At 39.3% G+C, this 20129-nt stretch overlaps 1 protein-coding gene across 2 annotated transcripts in view; it reads left to right on the top strand.

Annotated features, from left to right (window-relative positions):
* The first annotated feature begins 254 nt into the window (after nucleotides 1-254).
* The window catches only part of ERLIN1 (ER lipid raft associated 1), a 35719-nt gene continuing 15844 nt past the window's right edge, over nucleotides 255-20129 (top strand). The window contains exons 1-7 of one of the 2 annotated variants that reach the window (XM_081225183.1): nucleotides 255-342; nucleotides 658-781; nucleotides 2805-2886; nucleotides 7277-7323; nucleotides 8703-8764; nucleotides 12353-12478; nucleotides 14751-14824. In XM_081225183.1, the coding sequence (XP_081081309.1) occupies nucleotides 669-781; nucleotides 2805-2886; nucleotides 7277-7323; nucleotides 8703-8764; nucleotides 12353-12478; nucleotides 14751-14824 (504 nt within the window). In that variant the 5' untranslated portion in view covers nucleotides 255-342; nucleotides 658-668. Of the gene's footprint in view, nucleotides 401-657; nucleotides 782-2804; nucleotides 2887-7276; nucleotides 7324-8702; nucleotides 8765-12352; nucleotides 12479-14750; nucleotides 14825-20129 lie in introns of both variants that reach the window. The other variant, XM_081225182.1, reaches the window with a different exon arrangement.

Genomic DNA, 20129 nt, shown 5'->3' on the forward strand with positions numbered 1-20129 from the left:
TGCACAAGAACACGCTGACTAGTCCCTTGTCTCAGAGGCCCTCTCCGTTCCTCTGCCTCCTTCCTTACTCCACATTGCCGATTTCCCGTCTCTTCCGGAGCAGGAAACCAGCAGTACACAGTGGAGAGCCCACGTACCTTCGCGCGAGATAGCTCGGCGGGCGGCGGCGAGAATTTTGTCCCGTCCGCTCCCCGTCTCTAGTCGCGGGGCGAGCGCGGCGTCGGTGTGCGTGTCCGCGCAGCCGCAGTGCCCCGCGGGTGGGCGGGGCCGGCTCTTGGCCGCGGTTGGTGCGGCCCGGGTGGAGACTTCGCGTGCAGGCGGGGGGCGGTGCGTCACGGATCGGTGAGGCGCGGCCGAGGGGTCGGCGTCTGTCCGGAGTCTCCGGCTGGCCCCCTTCTCAGTTAGTGCTTTCCCCTGGGCGGGGAGGAGCGGCTGTTGGGAGGGGGGTGGTGGCAAGACGCTCACCAGGGGCGACCCACGGGCCGGCTCGCGCGGACGGCTTGGCGACGGGGAAGCGGGCTCTGCGAGGAGGGAAAAGAGGCACAGGACTCCTCAGCTCGGCCTGCGGGAGGGGGCCAGGTCGCGGGAGGGCGAGGTGGAAAACGGAAGGTGGGCCTGTCACTCACGGGGCTGGGGCTCCGTTCCTTCCTCATCCAGGAGGAACTAGGATGAATATGACTCAAGCACGCGTTCTGGTGGCTGCAGTGGTGGGTCTGGTGGTTGTCCTCCTCTACGCCTCCATCCACAAGATCGAGGAAGGACACCTGGCCGTGTACTACAGGTGAGGGGCACGTGCAGTCAGCTCAGTTTCTAGAGCAGGTAGAAGGGAGACTCCCATTAGAGTCTAGGAAGTTGTTCCCTCTGCGGTGCCAGGGAGCTCCTTCCAGTCCTAGGAAGTGACTTTCGTCGCAGCTCTAGGGAGAGTATGGGAGCTGTGGCAGGCTTTTGCAGAGCATCCTCCAGGTGTTGGACAGTTTCAGTGCTATGTACATTGTGTGCAGAGGTTAGGACTCCCTGCAGTTGTTGCTAGTAGTCAGTAAATTCAGTCATTTGCAGAAAAAAATGAAGGGTGGAAGGCAGTGGTGACTCCACCTGTGGCTGAAGAAATGGTTAAATCATTGTTAAATTCCACACAGCTGTACTGGCTTTTAGTTTGCAGCTGTAGGTGCTGTTTAGAAACTCTGGTCCTGTTTGTGGTTGTTTCTTAGATTTTTTTTTTTTTTCCTTTAAAAAGTTCTGGTGTCTGGTTTGGGCTTGTAAGGCCATTAAGACCATGACAGTTGTTAAATTCCTGGACCTTGGGAGACAAACACAGGATTGTGACAGACACATCCTCCTCCCACCTTTCCCTGTCTTTTCGAGTTGTGGAAAGCAGTGGTGTGGAATGTGTTGACCTCTAGCTGAGATGAATAGCTTTTCCTTCAACGTAGTTACCACCAGTTCTTTTGATATAGACAGAGGACAGTTTGGAGAAATTGCGATAACGATGTATTTGAAAGAGCTTCAACTTTTTGCTGGCTTCTGTCATCCCATAAAACCAATATTTCTACTTTTAGATCCATCCAGAGTCTTAGAAACAGTCTTCCCTGTGAAGCATTAATTTCAAATACAATTTTAGTGGTATGTCTTAGCAGGTGGGTGGTCTGGCATTTAAAAAATGACAGACTAGTCTGTATTTCCATCTAGTTCAGCATTGTCTTCCTGATAGTAAAGCCAAGGAAAGAGCATTTCAAGGTATGGCTCTCAAAAAATTAGGGATGGACCTCAAACAGTTAATCTTTTATTAGCTATTTGTTATGAATTCTTTGCAAACCTATTTATATTTTCAAGATAGGAAAGTAAGTTATATTAATTTACTATTCATTATGTAAAATAGGACTTCTTTTTTATATTTGCCTCCAAATTACCTCCTTTTTATAACTTGCAAGATGTGCTTTCATGTTTCTCACATTCCAGAATTTGGTGAACAAGCCCACACTTATATTTATCTGTAGTCTTATCCCCTCACCCTTCATCTTTCGTGCTAATTTGTTGTTGTTGATTTTATAGAGGCTTTATGCCCCCAGTATTTTTTTCTTTGTTCCAAATAAGTTTCTTTTTTTATTTAAAAAATTGTTTAAATTGTTAATTTACAGCGTTGTGTTTCAAGTGTATAGCAGAGTGATTCAGTTATACATATATATATTTATTTATATATATTATTTTTCAGATTATTTTCTTATAGGTTATTACAAAATATTGAGTATAGTTCCCTGTGCTATACAGAAGGTCCTTGTTGTTTACCTATTTTATGTATAGTAGTGTGTATGTTAATCGCCCCCACATTTTAATTGCTTTGTAGGTAGATTAAAAGAATCTTGAGCATCAGAAATTCTCCTTCCTTGAAAGCTTGTGTTATCTATTTTTTATTCAACCTGGTGATTAAATGTATTGTGTTTTGATCTGGCTCACGCTATGTACAATTAAAGTACATCAACTGAGAGCCATTCGAGTTTTTTTCACAAGTAGTTCTCAAAAGGTTAAAGACCAAAGAGAATCTTTATACCTGAGAGTGGTGCTGGAGACCCAGAGGTATGGTTGGTAGAACTTGTGAAACAAGGTGTAACATTAATTTGATCTTTTCACTTCTGTAGGCGTGGCAGATATTTTAGGGACCAGCAGTTGTTCATCATTAGTAACTTATATTAGTGAGGCTTTAGTAGATCAGTAGCATGAGTAAGAGTGAATATTTATTATAGCATTTTAGATTTGGAAAGAGAATTTCTCTTTTTATAATCTTGTCAAATTGAAACATCTTTTTGCAGGGGAGGAGCTTTACTAACTAGCCCCAGTGGACCAGGCTATCATATCATGTTGCCTTTCATTACTACGTTCAGATCTGTGCAGGTGAGTGATTCCTAGGGAAGCCCCCGCACTGGATAGACAGGTGCGAGCGGAACAGTGACCACATTCATGGGTGGAGATAGAGTTCCTTGTTTCTTAAGCTAACGGTAGTATTTACTTAAATATAGGAGTTGAAAATTCAGAGTACAGTTGTCACAGCATAAGTTACGGTTTTGAACCACGTCACTCTCTTGAGGTATGTTAGAAGTATGAGCTAGGCAGCTTGGAAGGACTCACTTCTCCCATCTATATAGTGGTATGCAGCAGGTTTTCTGTTGCTGCTGTCAAAATAAAAGCAGGACTTTGAAACACAACTAGAGATATAAACCAGTGATAACTTGGTTTAGAATGGTGTTTGGTTTCCATAGAGGCAAGCTCCTGGGCTGCTGTTAACATGGAGGATCTGAATTTTTATACACAGCTTCTCTGCTTCACATTTTTGCCTGGTACATTAAGCATAATTTTATGCGGAACATTAGTGAGTGTTCTATTTTGACAGCATCCCAGAATATCTTAAATAAGCGGCTGGTTCTTGAGAACAGGCACTTAGTAAATATCTTTTGAGGTAACAAGATGACAAAACAGGACCAGATTGTTACTACTTTTGCAGGCACAGTGTGATTATAAATCTTTGGATTCAGAAGTTTGTCTACTATCCGCTGCTCATTTTTCAGGGCTCGGGAAAATTCAGTGTATTTAATCTCGTAATTTAAAGTCTAGGCTTCCTGCTAAGTGAGATTTTCATTAAGAGTACTTAAATCCTCCAGATTTCCCTCCAGTTCCCTGTTAGATGGCTTGGGGCAAGAACTGTGTCTGTTGAGGTGAAGTGTGGTGTTCTTCCCCTAGTCAGACTGATTTCCATACTGTCTTCCCACCTTTATGTTATTCACTTTGCCTAGGCTGTTGCTGTCACCCCTTCCCTCACCCTCTCTCTCTTTATTCCTTATTTCCTGTCTAAATCTTGCCAGCCTTTTTAAGGCTCATCACAGATCCTTCTCCTCCTCTGCCATAGCCCTTAAAGTCTGTATTGTAGAGTTTGGCCCTTGATCTTATTTCCTTTAATGATGTTGTATGGTTCCCTTAAGTTTTTGTGTGAATTTTTTTTTCCAGAAAGTCTCCAAGCTTCTTGAAGGCAGGGGTCATAACACATGTATATTTCTGACCTTTCTACTTGTGGTGAAAGTTGTTAAATTGAGCTGATTTCTCTGGAAGTGGTATGGTGTAGTGAACATGGGGCCAGAAACCCGTAAACTAGGTTCTGGCTCTGGCTCTGCCACTAATTGTTTATATGACTTTGCAGAAATCACTTAACCATTCTAGACTTCAGTTACTCCTCTGTGAAACAAGGGGTTTTATTTGCATGAACCCATCAACAGCTTAAGTAGTCTACATTGATGTTATCAATGGCATCATCAGACCTTAGAGATCAGGGGCTTTTTTTTTTTTTTTTTTTTTGGCGGTACACGGGCCTCTCACCGTTGTGGCCTCTCCCGTTGCGGAGCACAGGCTCCGGACGCGCAGGCTCAGCGGCCATGGCTCACGGGCCTAACCGCTACACGGCATGTGGGATCTTCCCGGACCGGGGCACGAACCCGTGTCCCCTGCATCGGCAGGCGGACTCTCAACCACTGCACCACCAGGGAAGCCCCCAGGGGCTTTTTTACATCTTGTTCAAAGCCAGGCAGGTTTGTCTCTGCCTTCTTGGAGCTTAGTATGTTGAGTCATACTGATGCAGAGATATATAAAAGAGATACAGACAATAAACAAATGGATTTTAGAGTTTAATTACATATATAACAAATACACAGTGTGTGTGTTTATATATATGTGTGTGTGTCTGTATTCATACATATACACACACACACACACATAGAGTGATGAACTGTCATAAGAAATGAAAATGAGGAACTTCCCTGGTGGCGCAGCGGTTAACAGTCCGCCTGCCAGTGCAGGGGACACGGCTTCAAGCCCTGGTCCGGGAAGATCCCACGTGCCGCGGAGCAGCTAAGCCCATGCTCCGCAACTACAGAGCCTGCGCTCTAGAGCCCACGAGCCACAACTACTGAGCCCGCGTGCCACAACTACTGAAGCCCACGCATCTAGAGCCCATGCTCCGCAACAAGAGAAGCCACTGCAATGAGAAGCCCACGCACCGCAATGAAGTGTAGCCCCCGCTTGCCACAACTAGAGAAGGCCCGTGCACAACGAAGACCCAACTCAGCCATAAATAAATAAATAGATAGATAGATAGATAGATAAATAAATTTATTAAAAAAAAGAAATGAAAATGAAATTAGTAAAAAGATTTACTGCTGGAGTCAGTGTGACTAAATAGAAATGGTCTGTCTTTATATGTGAAACTGTAACGTTCTAGGAAAGAATTAGATTAATAAAACCCTTTTAAGTTGTTTTCATAAGAATGAGATAGAGAAACTTATTTTTAGGAATTTTGGGATCACATTAGAAGACATAGCTTATACAAACAAAAGGCTTAACAGACTTGGCATTTGAAAGGAATATTTAAGACATCTTGGGGAAATGTGAGATCCCATATATGATGTAAGAAAAAAAAACTATGTTTAGAAAAATATAAAAACCTTCAGCCTTTAAAATATATATTTACATAACAAAACCAAAGACTTTAAAAATAAGCATTCATACTGGGGAAATAATTTTTGAGGTAATATAAAAGAAGTATAAAAGTACATGAAGATAGGATGTTAAATTGAAGATTTAACATTTGAACTCTTTCCTAGTTCTACTTGGTTTGAAAATTGACTAGAGAATATTCTTTAGGTTTAAGTAAGAATGTATATTTAAAGTTGATTTGGAAGTTGAATTTGGTGAATGTTTTGAAGGAAATAAAATAAATTGAGCTCACCTCTATCAACTTCCCTTACTCTACCTAGATCCTGTCACTAATGTTTACTATCACCCTTTTAACCCCAGACTTAATATTCTATTCTTTTTCCTCCTGGAACTTTATATGAAACTAGTTATCAAATCCCTTCTCTATTGTATCTCCTGGGTTGAAAGCTTTAAATTTCCAGGGCCTTTTCTTCATTAACCTAAATAAATGACTACTTTAGCTTCCCAGCTGGTTTTCTTGCCTCCAGATATGATAGATAATGAGAACCACAACACACATAAGCAAAGGAATCAAGGAAAGGTCCTGTTTTTGAAAGGTTTGTTTGTGGCTCTGTATAAGATGGACTAGGGAGAGCACAAGCCCCCCAGCAAACATTCAGGGCCCTCTACCTAACATCATCATGTTATGTTCTCTTCTCAGAGTTTCACCTCTCATCTATATTGTCCCTTCTGCTCCAGGCAAGCCAACTGCTTCCTGACACCTATACACACGGTTTGTCCTCAACTTTGTGTATTTGAATAGATACGTATTGAATTTAAGATGCTTCTCTGCCTTATCTGTTCTTATTTCTCCTTCTCTAGACTGGGCTTATAAATATTTCACCTCAGAGATCTTTTCAGATGATTATTTTACTCTATCACTTAATACCTAACAATTCAGTTTATACTCTGTTATTTGTACCTGTTATGGATTGCTTTGTAAGGATTTTATCTCCTGTGTTGGATTGTGAGCTCTTTGGAAACAAGGACCATGCTTCTTTTTTCCATTGTATTCCATAAAGTACTATGTTGCTGTGGGCTTAATATGGTGCAGTGTGTCCAGAATACACTCATTATTTGCTCGCCTGTTGGAAGCCTTCAAGTGCAATAGGGAGTCATTCTGGATCCAAACCAAGTTGTGACAGGGGCAGAGTAATTAAGTACCAGATGGTTGGTTCACAAGGAGGAAGCAGTGCTGATGGTGGCATTTCTGTTAAAAAGGAAATTGAGAGACTGTCTGAGAAATCTGTAGGACCTGAACTAAAATATTGACTATAGCTTTAGAGGAAAAGGTTGGTGTTGAGCTCAAGGGCCCCTCTGAGTTGAAGACTGCTTGTATGCATATAATAGTTATCTCTTGCCTTCATTGTAACCATCAATATTAGCAGTGGAATCAGAGTTCAGAGTACAAATCCTAGCAGTAGTTTCCTTGTGGGTAATCCATGTAGTTTGCAGTCCCAGGCCAGCTCCACGCAAATAAGGGACTGTCTGAGAGATTGAACATTGAAACTTTCAGATAGAGCATTGAAGCTTTCCTGGTGCATCTTGACTCAGACATCAACTGTGAAATATTCTGTCTCTGGTCTTTCATGTTTGCCAGGATACGAAAAGAGATTGCTCTGATAGCTAATCTTTGGGGACTAGAATTGTAATGGAGCTCTCCTGTACTTACCTTTCAGCAGTCCTCTAGAGATTTTCCTTTGGGACCAGTGGTTCTTTGATGTTATGTGTGCTGAGTATTGATGAGATATTTTTTCCTCCCCAGACAACACTGCAAACTGATGAAGTTAAAAATGTGCCTTGTGGAACAAGGTAAGCGTTCCCCTTGCTTACCACCCTCCCTTTGGTTCAGATGTATTTTCTGTTCATAAGCTGTGATCACTTAAACACCTTTCAAATAGGTATCATAGTAACCCAGGGGGATTTCTCTTCAGAGCATTATTTGAGAAAAGCCCTGTCTCCAAATAGGACCTTTCCATCTTAGGAGCCATTTGAAACTAACAGTAGATAGTTTAAAATGAAATCAGCTCACCTTGTCATCTGTAGTATTAAATGCCATCTAATTTAGAGTTTCTGATTCAGTAGGTCTGGGATGAGACCCGAGAACTTGCATTTCTAGCAGAAGTCCCACGTGATCCTGAGCTGGTCTGAGGACCTTACTTTGAAAAATCACTGCTGTAAAGTTTGGGGGCAAGAAAGACAAGCAAGGCCCAAATTATTTTTAGAGTATAATCAGTACACTGAATTGTATCAGAAGAAGAGTATAAAGTTCAGTGTATGTTTTAAATTCTGTATTTTAAATGACCAAAATATCACAGAAATGTTCTTAAAGAGGGAGCAAATTCTCTCTGTTTTAAGTTAACTTATTTGATACAAGTTGTCCCTAGGTCTATCTGTAACTTTTTTAGGGATTCCCTTTAGAGATGACTCAAAATTGGCAGCTGATGAGATGTTGGGTAAATTTTATTTTTATCTTCATGCTCTCCTGTATTTGTCAGATTTTTTTCAGTGAGCAGGTATTATGCTTTTTTATCAGAAAAAAAATGTCGTTGTAAGTTGGTAGGAAGGCTTAGTTGTATAGTTTCAAAATCTCTTAACTTCATGTATCTGAAATTGAGGTTCACATGTTCCTCAGGGTGTGTGCTGGTAGGCCAGGAAGTATAGGAGGCCATCAATTAACAAGACCTATCTTTCTGGAGTGTCAGTTTTACTTCAAGGTTTGGGGGAAAATTCTTCTTTTCATATTAGAATAAATACAGATGAAAAGTAGATCAAGATAAAGCAGGGAATCAAAAGAATTTCAGCCTGTGGCTGGCCTCCATACCTCTGGGGAACCACTTTACCTGATTCCTTGATGGAGAAGTTTGAGAAGTGCACTGCCTTAGCTGTTGGCTTCATTTAATAAGGGCAAAGTGCTAAGCAGCTCTAGGTTATAGGTCTAGTCTTCCTGTGAGCTGATTTTGATCACAGCAGTTACAGAGGTGAGCTTTTGGTTATGAGAGAGCCAGGTGAGTGTGTGCAGGGTCATTTGAGTAGTGATCAGTGAGGTCAGTTTAATCAATCAGTAGTATATGTCTTTAGATTTTCCTCCTAAATTTCTATCATGTGGGATTTGTTTGATGATGTAGAATTAATCTAGGAACATAATAGGTTTGTATTTGGCTCACATTTTTCCATTTCTCTGTTTTTAGTGGTGGGGTCATGATCTATATTGACCGAATAGAAGTGGTTAATATGTTGGCCCCTTGTGCAGGTATGGTACCCATCTATTCTGTTATAGTTATAATCAGAGTATCTGTAACTGAGAGCTTCTCTAAGGAATAGGAATAGATTCCCTAAGGAAAGTTTTACGACCTCATTCATTTCTGATATATATATTAAAAAACATAATCACTGGAATGTTTTCCCTTCCTAGGGAATGGAGACAGAAATAGGTCACAAATCCTGGACAGAGTTGACTTTCTGCAACTGTATGGGTTACTCTGAGCTGAGCTGAGTGTATCTAAGAACAAGACAGTCATTGATTATTTCTAGAATTTCTAGAAAGTAGCATTTTATCCAGTCAGGATGAGAAATAATATCATTACATGTTAAAAGTCTATAACTGATCAGTTCCTTGGCTACATTGATTTGTGACCATAGAAAAATCTTTTCTAGTTGAGATTTTTTTTTTTTTTTTGTGGTCCACGGGCCTCTCACCGTTGTGGCCTCTCCCGTTACGAAGCACAGGCTCCAGATGCGCAGGCTCAGCGGCCATGGCTCACGGGCCCAGCGGCTCCGCAGCATGTGGGATCTTCCCGGACTGGGGCATGAACCCATGTCCCCTGCATCGGCAGGCAGACTCTCAACCACTGCGCCACCAGGGAAGCCCTCTAGTTGAGATTTGCTACAACTTGCAAAGCAATCTGAAAGTCCTCAGTGTGGGGAGAACATTTTGTTGGTAAAAGATGAAAACTCACAGAGATGGAGTACTGTTCAAATCAAAAACTTAATTAGGAGTTCTGAAGTAAGATCAACCTTTTTAATGTTTGATTTTTTTGGTAATTTTTTTATTGTGATAAAATACATGTAACATAAAATTTACCTTCTTAACCACTTTTAAATATTCATTGGACATTACGTACATTCACATTGTTATGCAACCATCACTAGCATCCATCTCCATAACTCTTTTCATCTTGCAAAACTGAAACTCCCTACCCATTAAACAAGAACTCCTCATGCACCCCCTCTCCCAGCCCTGGCAACCACCATTTCTGTCTTTCTGACATTTCTGTCTGTACTTTCTTTCTCTATGAATTTGACTACTGCAGGAACCTCATAAATGGAATCATATAGTATTTGTCTTTTTGTGACTATCTTATTTCACTAAGCATAATGTCCTCAGGGTTCATCCATGTTGTAGTAGCATGTGTCAGAATTTCCTTCCTTTTTAAGGCTGAATAATATTCCATTGTATGTATATACCACATTTTGTTTATCTACTCATCCATTGATGGACACTTGGATTACTTCCATGTTTTAGCTATTGTGAATAATACTACTATGAACAAGGGTGTACTTGGGTTACTTCGAGACCCTGCTTTCAATCAAAAGATCTGCCGTTTTCAGAAGACCTAAATGGACATTTCTCCAAAGAAGACATACAGGTGGCCAATAGGCGCATGAAAAGCTGCTCAACATCACTAATTATTAGAGAAATGCAAATCAGCACTACAATGAGATATCACCTCACACCAGTCAGAATGGCCGTCATTTAAAAGTCTGCAAATAACAAATGCTGGAGAGGGTGTGGAGAAAAGGGAACCCTCCTACACTGTTGGTGGGAACGTAAATTGGTGCAGCCACTACAGAAAACAGTATGGAGGTTCCTCAAAAGACTAAAAATAGAGCTGTAATATGATCCAGCAATCCTACTCCTGGGCATGTACCCAGATAAAACTATAATTTGAAAAGGTACATGCACCCCAGTGTTCATTGCAGCACTATTCACAATACCCAAGAGATGGAAACAACCTAAGTGTCCATTGACAGATGAATGGATAAAGAAGATGTGGTACATACATGCAGTGGAATACTACTCAGCCATAAAAAAGAATGAAATAATGTCATTTTGCAGCGACATGGATGGACCTAGAGATTGTCATACTAAGGAAAGTAAGTCAGAAAGACAAATACCATATGATACCATTTATATGTGGAATCTAAAATGTGACACAAATGAACTTATCTATGAAACAGAAACAGGACAGACTTATGGTTGCTGTGGGGGAGGGGTGGATTGGGAGTTTGGGATTAGCAGATGCAAACTATTATATAGAGAATGGATAAACAACAAGGTCCTACTGTATAGCACAGGGAACTCCATTCAGTATCCTGTGATAAACCATAATGGAAAAGAACATGAAAAAGAATGTGTACATATGTATAACTGAATCCTTTTGCTATACAGTAGAAATTAACACAACATTGTAAATCAACTATAATAAAGTTTTTGAAAAGATCTGCCATTTTATTTTTATCCTTACTACTAAAATGTGCATGCTTACTATGTCAGGATACTGTGTTGGCAAAAGCAGTTTTAAAAGGTGAAGTTAGAGCATTTGCCTTAAGGGCTTTTTATTTTACTTGAGAAGACATGATACTGACCTAAAAAAAATATATATATATATATGTGTGTGTGTGTATATATATATGTGTATATATGTATATATATACATATATATATGTATATATATAGGAATGTAAGGTCATGCTAAGTTTCATGTCACTGGTACAGGCACAAATAGCAAAAGAATTTCAGAAGAGAGAGTAACCTGTATTACTATCAAGTGGATTTGGATTATATTTTTCAGCAATTAAGTGTTTTCCTGTCTTTTATCATCTACTTTCCCTGGTCACAAATCAATGGAATGGACTATGATTGAAAAAATAGAAGAAGGGGAGATAGTGCTTGTTTTCTGGCCAGAGATAAAGAGGAAACTATTGTATCACCAACTCATTTGGAAATGACCAAGAGGATGAGTTAGTCAGCAAGTATTTATTGATGGCCTGTTCATCTGTTGTGATCTGGAATCTGGTTACATCTAGTATCCTCCATGGGAAGGCGAGTAGAGCAAGTCTTGGATTTGAAGGGAGAAAGCATGTTTTAATAAGTAGGGCACAGGTTCTGGCATGTTCTAGTATGTACCCTTAGGCACATTTCTGAAATTCTCTGTTTCTCAGTTTCATATTATGCAAAATAAGGAGATTTTTTTGTGAGAGTTAAGTGTTAATGTATATAAATTGCCTGATATAAAGTCTGGCCCAGAAATGTTAGCTTCTTTCCTATCTAGCCTGTCATTTCTTTTTTTTTTTTTTTTTAACAGCCTTTAAAAACTGCCTTTTTGAAAATGGTCTTTTGGATCTGTCTCCTTCTTTCATTCCCACTGTTCCTCAATTAGTTCAGGCCCTCTTTACCTCTTAGCTAAACTTTTACCTTGCAGTAATTGCTTTACACTTCCCCTGCCTCTGATTTATATGCCTCACAATTCATTTTCACTCTGCTGCCGAAGTACAGATCTGATTGTGTCATGCCCTTGCTCAATCTTTGACGGTTCCTTATTACCTCCAAGATAACATATACTCTCCTTAGTATGGAATTTGAAGTTTGCCCATTAGAATTGCAAATGCAGTAATATCTGGAGAATAAGGCACAAGGAACACATCAAGGCTTGGAGTTGTGTTTCATGTTTTCACTATTTCATTGGCACTTTTCCTCATGTATAGTTTATCACTGTAACTTTTACCTTGGCTGAATTAGAGGATACACGGGTGAACATGGATAGTACCTCTCTTTCAGTGTTTGATATAGTGAGGAACTACACTGCAGATTATGACAAGACCTTAATCTTCAATAAAATCCACCATGAACTGAACCAGTTTTGCAGTGCCCACACGCTTCAAGAAGTTTACATTGAATTGTTTGGTAAGTGTCTCATTTGTTTTAAATATATAAGTAACCAATTAGAAATCTTGTTCAACTTGTCTGTGAATGCTATAATAATATTAGTAAACATTATGCTATTTGAGCATTTCCTCTGAATTTATAATAGAGCAATTGTCTTTAAAATATTCTTTATCTTAAGTTTAAAATTACTTAAATTTGCTTAAAATTGCTTAAATTAAGCAAATAGTTACTCAAACAAGATACTTTAAGAATGATAACCATTTTCTGAAATACAAAGTATGTAACTTGGTAGAGATTGGAAAAAGATCATTTGTTACAAACTATGTTCTTTTTTAAAAATTAATTAATTAATTAATTTTATTTTTGGTTGCACTGGGTCTTCGTTGCTGCACGTGGGCTTTCTCTAGTTGCAGCGAGCAGGGGCTACTCTTCATTGCGGTGCGCGGACTTCTCATTGCGGTGGCTTCTCTCGTTATGGAGCACAGGCTCTAGGCATGCAGGCTTCAGTAGTTGCAGCACCCAGGTTCAGTAGTTGTAGCCCGCGGGCCCTGGAGCACGTGAGCTTCAGTAGTTGTGGCATGTGAGCTCAGTAGTTGTGGCACACGGGCTTAGTTGCTCCATGGCATGTGGAATCTTCCCGGACCAGGGATCAAACCCGTGTCCCCTGCATTGGCAGGTGGATTCTTAACCACCGTGCCACCAGGGAAGTCCCAGACTATATTCTGTTTTTACTATGATAATTTACTGAAAATTAGCTTTGTTGCTAGTTTAATAGATAATTTGGAGAAATTAAGAACCTGTGTCTTGGAGTTTCCCAAGACCCACCCCCACGTTTGATGATTTGCTAGGAGGACTGATAGAACTCAGTATAATCATACAGCTAAGATGTACTACAGCAAAAGGATACAAAGCAGAAGGAAAAGGCACTTGGGTGAAGTCTGAAGGAAATCAGGCACAAGCTTTCAAGAGTCTTCTCCCAGCGGAGTCATGCAGGATACGCTTAATTACTCCAGCATTGAATTGTAACAACACATGTGAGGTGTTGCCTGCTGAAGAAGCTCATTAGAGCCTCTCTATGCAGGATTTTTACTGTGGGCTGGTCGTGTAGGTACCTTCTGCCTAGCATATACCAATATTCCAGATTCCCAGAAGGAAAGTAGATGTTCAGCATAAAACACATTGTTTGAATAAACAATTTAGGCACGGTGAGTCATTGTTATCAGTTCTGGGGATAGAGGGAATGCTCTCCAAATCCACGACCCCAGGTGACAGCCAGAGGCCAAATTGCAAACAGGCCTTTCTAAGGATAGTAGTTTCAGGCTTGCTATGTTGACTCTCTTCTGTACAAGTTACTTTTCATTTGTGGTAGGGAAAGCTCTGGCCAGGGATTGGGTTGCTGCTATTGGCTGCTCACTTCTCCCTTCTGGAATTCTTAGTGAATTTCTTAGAGGCAGGCATAGGGATGGTTAATCAGTTTAGAAATCTACCAGTTGATTCCTCATTGACGATTGAGAACTATTGGGGCGGTGTTTGAGAAAACTGGTCTGTCCTTAATTGTCACATCACTGGTTATTTAATAATGGGGAAAGTACTGTTGAGGTGGATAGAAAATTCATGAGTTACAAAGCCAGGTGAAGTGACATCTTCATTGTCCATTCTTGTGTGCTTCAAGGACCTTCCTATGAGCCTTTCCCCCACCCTCTCTGTTTTTAAATCCAAAATAATTGGCAGAGGTCCATGGAAATGAAATTTAGTTATTTGGGAATTTGGATAAAGATCAGCTCGGTGCTTTGTGACCGCCTGGAGGGGTGGGATGGGGAGGGTGGGAGGGAGGGAGATGCATGAGGGAAGGGATGTGGGAACAGATGTATATGTATGACTGATTCACTTTGTTATAAAGCAGAAACTAATAAAAAAAATAAAAAATAAAAAAAAAGAAAATTTGTTTTTTTTAGAGAATCAGGACACATATTAAGTAGCGACACTGAATTAAGATATTAGAAACCTAGATTCTCCATTTATTTGATAAACTTCAAGTAGCTGCTTGTCATCTTTCCTTCTTAATTTCTTTGTTCGGTAATTCCTCACAATTTTTCCTCACACAAAAAGAAAACTATATATAAAATATATATATTTTTTCATATGTGTGTGAAATGGCTTAAGCCCTATAAAAGAATAGTACCATGGAAACTTCAGGTCTAATTATGATTGGTTTTGTTTAAATGTTAATACAATGTAACGAAATTTTTTTGAGTATAATGAGAGCTGTTGTTCTTGGCTTCAAAAACAGATCAAATAGACGAAAACCTCAAGCAAGCTCTGCAGAAAGATTTAAATGTCATGGCCCCAGGCCTCACCATACAGGTAAGCCCTTCTCCTAGGGAAATTCTTTGGGAATTTTGAGAGCTTTGTATTTAATTGTCCTTTCATCAGACTGTTTATTCAGCAGTTATTTAATTGTAGTGCTAGGGTGATTTACAGAATATCTTTCTCCGTTATGGGTGGCATTTTTTTCTGAACTCTTAGAGGGAACAGATAAGCTGAGGCTCTTGCAAGGAAATAAAATCCGTATACAGCTGTGTATGTGTGTGGCATTATTAAGATACAGTAATAGTTATAAATCAGTTTAAGACTAATCCTTGCCCTCAGTAAGATTATGAAAAAGAATTTCACGTATAAAATTTGAATAATAATTCTAGACAAAGTATTAATTGACAGATGAATTGATTGGATGATTATTGCTCTAAGAGTTAAAGAACATTTCAAGAGAGTCTGCCTGGAAATGACTGAGTTTTTATTGATAGGTAGGTCTGGAAGAATTTATAGGATTTATAAGGTGGAAAAGAGTAAGGAAGGTATTTCAGGTGGGTGGAAAGACCTGAGTAAAAGCAAGGTAGCAGGAGAATTTAGTGGTGGTGTGGTGGTGGCAGTGGCATTGGGAGATAGAATGGTGAGAATAACTGCTTTTTTTGGGTATTTTTTCAGATTGGGTTGAAATCCACTAGTAGGTTCTAAAATCAATTTTAGTGGGTCATGACCAGCATTTTAAAAAAGATGGAATTGAATAGGAAAGGAAACCCGAGCACATGGCATGTAGTAAGTTAAAGTATCAGTCTGTGAGGCTTTTGTTTGTTTTACGTAAGTGTGTGGGGTAGGTGTTAATATTGGGTGTCACTGTAATATGCCTTTTCTACTGTAGTCATGGTCAGTAACATTAGAACGCAGTGGCTTTGGATCTGGATTACCTGAGAAGTGGTAATGTGGCTTCTCTAATGTCCTTTCTTAGTTTCTAGATTGCACTGCTTCTGAGAAGTGTGCATTCACTGTGGGTGATCGTATGCGATCTCATGAGTCTGGAAAACTTCTGAAGGTTTTCCCTGTCCTCCATCTTGCCATTATCTCTGCCAGGTGCCTGAGGGGGAACTGCCAAAGTTAAGGGTTCTTTTGAAATGTCCCCGAGCTAACTTTGTAAAACTCTCTTGGTTGTCCTGGAGTAGCTTTTCAATTTTAAAGATAATGTGAATGCCACGGATTCCTAGATTCTGCTCAGGTCATTACTTGGAGATCTAGCTCATTGTTCTAAACAGCCCCCTAGAGTTCCTTGCCTTCTATTACATAACCATTTCCCTACTGTTTCCAATTTTTTGCTATTAATAAACAATAGTGTATTGAATATTCCTGACACATCTCCTTGTATGTACACTTTATCTTTCAAAGTGGCTGTATAAATCTACATTCTTTTTTTTAATATTTATTTATTTGGTTGCACCAGTTCTTAGTTGCAGCACGTGGCCTCCTTAGTTGTGGCATGCGAACTCTTGGCTGCGGCATGCATGTGGGATCTAGTTCCCTGACCAGGTACGAACCCAGGCCCCCTGCATTGGGAGCGTGGAGTCTTATCCGCTGCGCCACCAGGGAAGTCCCTAAATCTACATTCTTACCAGCAGTATATGTGAATACTTGTTTCTCCACGACCTCATCAGCATTTGAAGCAATCAGACATGCTGATTTTTGCTGTATGGATAGATGTGAAGTTATCTCTCTCCTTGATTTGCATTTCCTTAGTTGTTAATGAGGTTGAGCATCTTTTTGTTTATTTTTTTGTCCATTTGTACTCATCTGTCAATTGCCTATTCATATTCTTTGCCCATTTTTCTATTGAAATGTTTTTTTCTTACTGATTTATAGTAGTACCTTGTATATTATCGATATTTTTATACACACGCATGTTATATGTGTTGTAAAAATAATCAGATATTAGGAAAAAGATGAATAACAAAGTGAAATTCAACAGTAATCTTACTATGCAGAGATAACATAGTTCGTTGTATCTTTCCAGACTCTTCTTAATACAGAAGAGCATATGTTTATAGTTATAAATAATGTTGAACTAAAATGGAATCATACCATAGCTTTTTTCACCAGCAGTATATGTAAGCATCTTTTCAAGTCAAAAGTAAGATTTGCTGCATCATCACTTTTAATATTTTTATTTAATCCCTGTTGGCTTCCAGTTTTTACTGTTATGTGCATGTTATAATGACCAAGCTTATACATACATCTTTTAAAATCCTTCCCTTAAGATAAGTTCTTAAACGTAGGATTGATGCCTTGTTTGGGGGCTTTTTGATATATATTGCCAAATTGCCTTTCAGAAAAATTTTAGTAGCTTATACTCTCTCATCAGCAGTGTTGATGAGCTGTTGTTTTCTATACATTTGATTGTGTGATCATACTCAAATAATTAACAGATGCATACCTGCTCTCTACATCCTTTTGGAAAAAATGAATCTGCCATTGTGTATTAATTATTGAGGTTGAATGCCCTAGGATGTTTATTGGCCCTCTATATTTGATTTGTGAATTGTGTTTGCTCATTTTTTGGTTGTTTTTATTTGTTTTTCTCATTAACTTAAATAAACTGTTTCTGATATGTTAATTATTGCAACCCTTCTTTAAATGCATAGTAAACATTTTCTCCTAGTTTTTTTCTTTGTCATTTAACATCTTCCCCTTGACAATTCTGAAGTTTAATTTTAGTATTTTTAGCAGTAATTTTAGTATTTATTTCTTTATGGCATTTTGCTGTGCTACTATGCTTTTAAGAGCCTTTCACCAACTTTAAAATATAGAAATTTAAATCAGAAATTACAACATTTTCTTTTACAGTTTTATTTTTAGATTTAACTTTTTAATTCATCTGGAATCCATTTTGATTTCATTTGTGAGGTTGGGCTCCAATCTGCCCCTCCCCCAATTTACTAGCAACAGCAATTACTGAGTAATTTATGCCCCTCTCTCCTCTTTGTTTGAAATGCCATCATATTATTTGCTAACTTCCGTTATATAGTAAAGTCCTTTCTGAACTTTGTTCTGTTGCATTGATTTTTCTATTTCCTATTCTTTCATTAGTTATTGAGCCCTTGGTCTTTTCCCATCCAATCTACTTCTCTCCTGTTTTTTCCCTCTTGTTAGTAAATGGCTCCTTCTTACCCTCAGGCCAGTCTAGAGGTATGGGAGGCGTCTTTGAGAACTCTCTGGCCCTTAACATCTAATCAGTCCCCATATCTTGCTGATTCTACCAAAACCATCTAAAACATCTTCACTGCCACCTCCTTAGACCAAGTACTGTTTCTTGCCTAGACTTCTGCAGTAGTCTTCTATCCTGTTTTCTCACTTTCACTTGTGCACATCATTTTCTGCATGGCAGAAAGAAGGATCTTTTAAACTTATCTATATTTATTTGTTTTTATAAATGTTATTGAATGAAAAAATGTCACTTTATTGTTTTTAAACTGATAGATCAAGGTCTCCATTTTTTTGGTTGCTTTATTCTTGTTATAAAATAGTTTCTTATGATAGTTGGAATGCATTTTTAGAACTTAAAGGCTATTTTTCAGCATTCCTATTTTTAACATACTACCGTATGGTCATGATAATTCAACTTTTCATTCACTTTTAAAATTTGATAAGATATATTATCTTTTAAAAAAATAACGGCCTTTGGCAGTACAGTGGTTAAGACTCTGCGCTTCCACTGCGCGGGGCACAGGTTTGATCCCTGGTCGGGGAACTATTGGTAAGATACTACTTGCTGCATGGTGCGGCCAAAAATAATAATAATAATAATAATAATGGCCTTTGATATTTCTGCCAGTTTATTCTACAAGATGAGTTTTCATTATTAGTATTTTCAAGTCATATCAGGTACCTAAATTGGCTTATACATTTAAAAATTAGGAACATAGTCTATGACTTTACTTATAATTGTATTATCATTTTTGTTTCTTTTAGAATTTCTTTTTTTTTTTTTTTTTTTTTTTTACTATTTTTAAATTTTTTTTTTTTTTGCGGTACACGGGCCTCTCACTGTTGTGACCTCTCCCGTTGCAGAGCACAAGCTTCGGATGCGCAGGCTCAGCGGCCATGGCTCACGGGCCTAGCCGCTCTGCGGCATGTGGGATCTTCCCGGACCGGGGCACGAACCCGTGTCCCCTGCATCGGCAGGCGGACTCTCAACCACTGCGCCACCAGGGAAACCCTATTTTTAAAATTTTTTAATTTATTTTTTGGCTGTGTTGGGTCTTCGTTGCTGCACGCAGGCTTTCTCTAGTTGTAGCATTTGCGGGACTACTCTTCATCATGGTGTGCGGGCTTCTCATTGCAGTGGCTTCTCTCATTGCAGAGCGTGGGCTCTAGGCGCATGGGCTTCAGTAGTTGCAGCACGCGGGCTCAGTAGTTGTGGCGCGTGGGCTCTAGGGCATGCAGGCTTCCGTAATTGTGGTGCTCAGGCTCAGTAGTTGTGGCTTGCGGGCTGTAGAGCGCAGGCTCAGTAGTTGTGGTGCATGGGCTTAGTTGCTCCATGGCATGTGGGATCTTCCTGGACCAGGGCTCAAACCCGTGTCCCCTGCACCGGCAGGTGGATTTTCAGTCACCGCGCCACCAGGGAAGCCCCTCTTTTAGAATTTCTGACCTAGGTGAGAAACCCATATCCCAAGTTAAATTAATATCCATGAATTTAATGAGCTTTAATGCTATTAAATATGTAGTCTTTTTTTTTAAGCATTGAGGATTGTAAATGATTCTTGGTGACTTTATTGAATATCTGCAAGTTTGCTGAATTAACTGTCTCTAGTAATTCTTTTGATTAATTTCCTTAGATTTGTGAGTGTGTGTGGTAAAAAATACTTAACATGAGATTTACCCTCTTAAAATTTCAAGTGTACAATACATTTTTATTGACTGTAGGTACAATGTTGTACAGCAGATCTCTAGAGCTTTTTATCTTGCTTGACTAAAACTTTATGAATTTCCCTAGATTTTTTTAGTTATATAATTATGCCAAAATAAAAACCTTGATTCCCCCCAACCTAGTATTTTAATTCTTCAAATAACACTAATAACTATCTGAAATTCTCTTGTTCATTTATTTGCTTTTTATTGTTCTTTTCTGCCTTTAAAATGTTAAAGTCCATGAGAGCAGTCTTGCTTTATTCATTGCTGTGTCCACAGTGGTTGGAATAAGCAGTACTTGGTACAGACTAGGCACCCAATTAGTATTTGTTGTTGAGTGAACCTTCTCTGTAACAATCAGTATTTTCATTTTTCCCTTCTCTGTATTTGTACCCCATTTTTCCTTCTTGAATAACTACTATGGCAAATTAAAGTG

This window comes from Mesoplodon bidens, assembly GCF_964165515.1.
Source record: "Mesoplodon bidens genome assembly, chromosome: 1".
NCBI lineage: Eukaryota > Metazoa > Chordata > Mammalia > Artiodactyla > Ziphiidae > Mesoplodon > Mesoplodon bidens.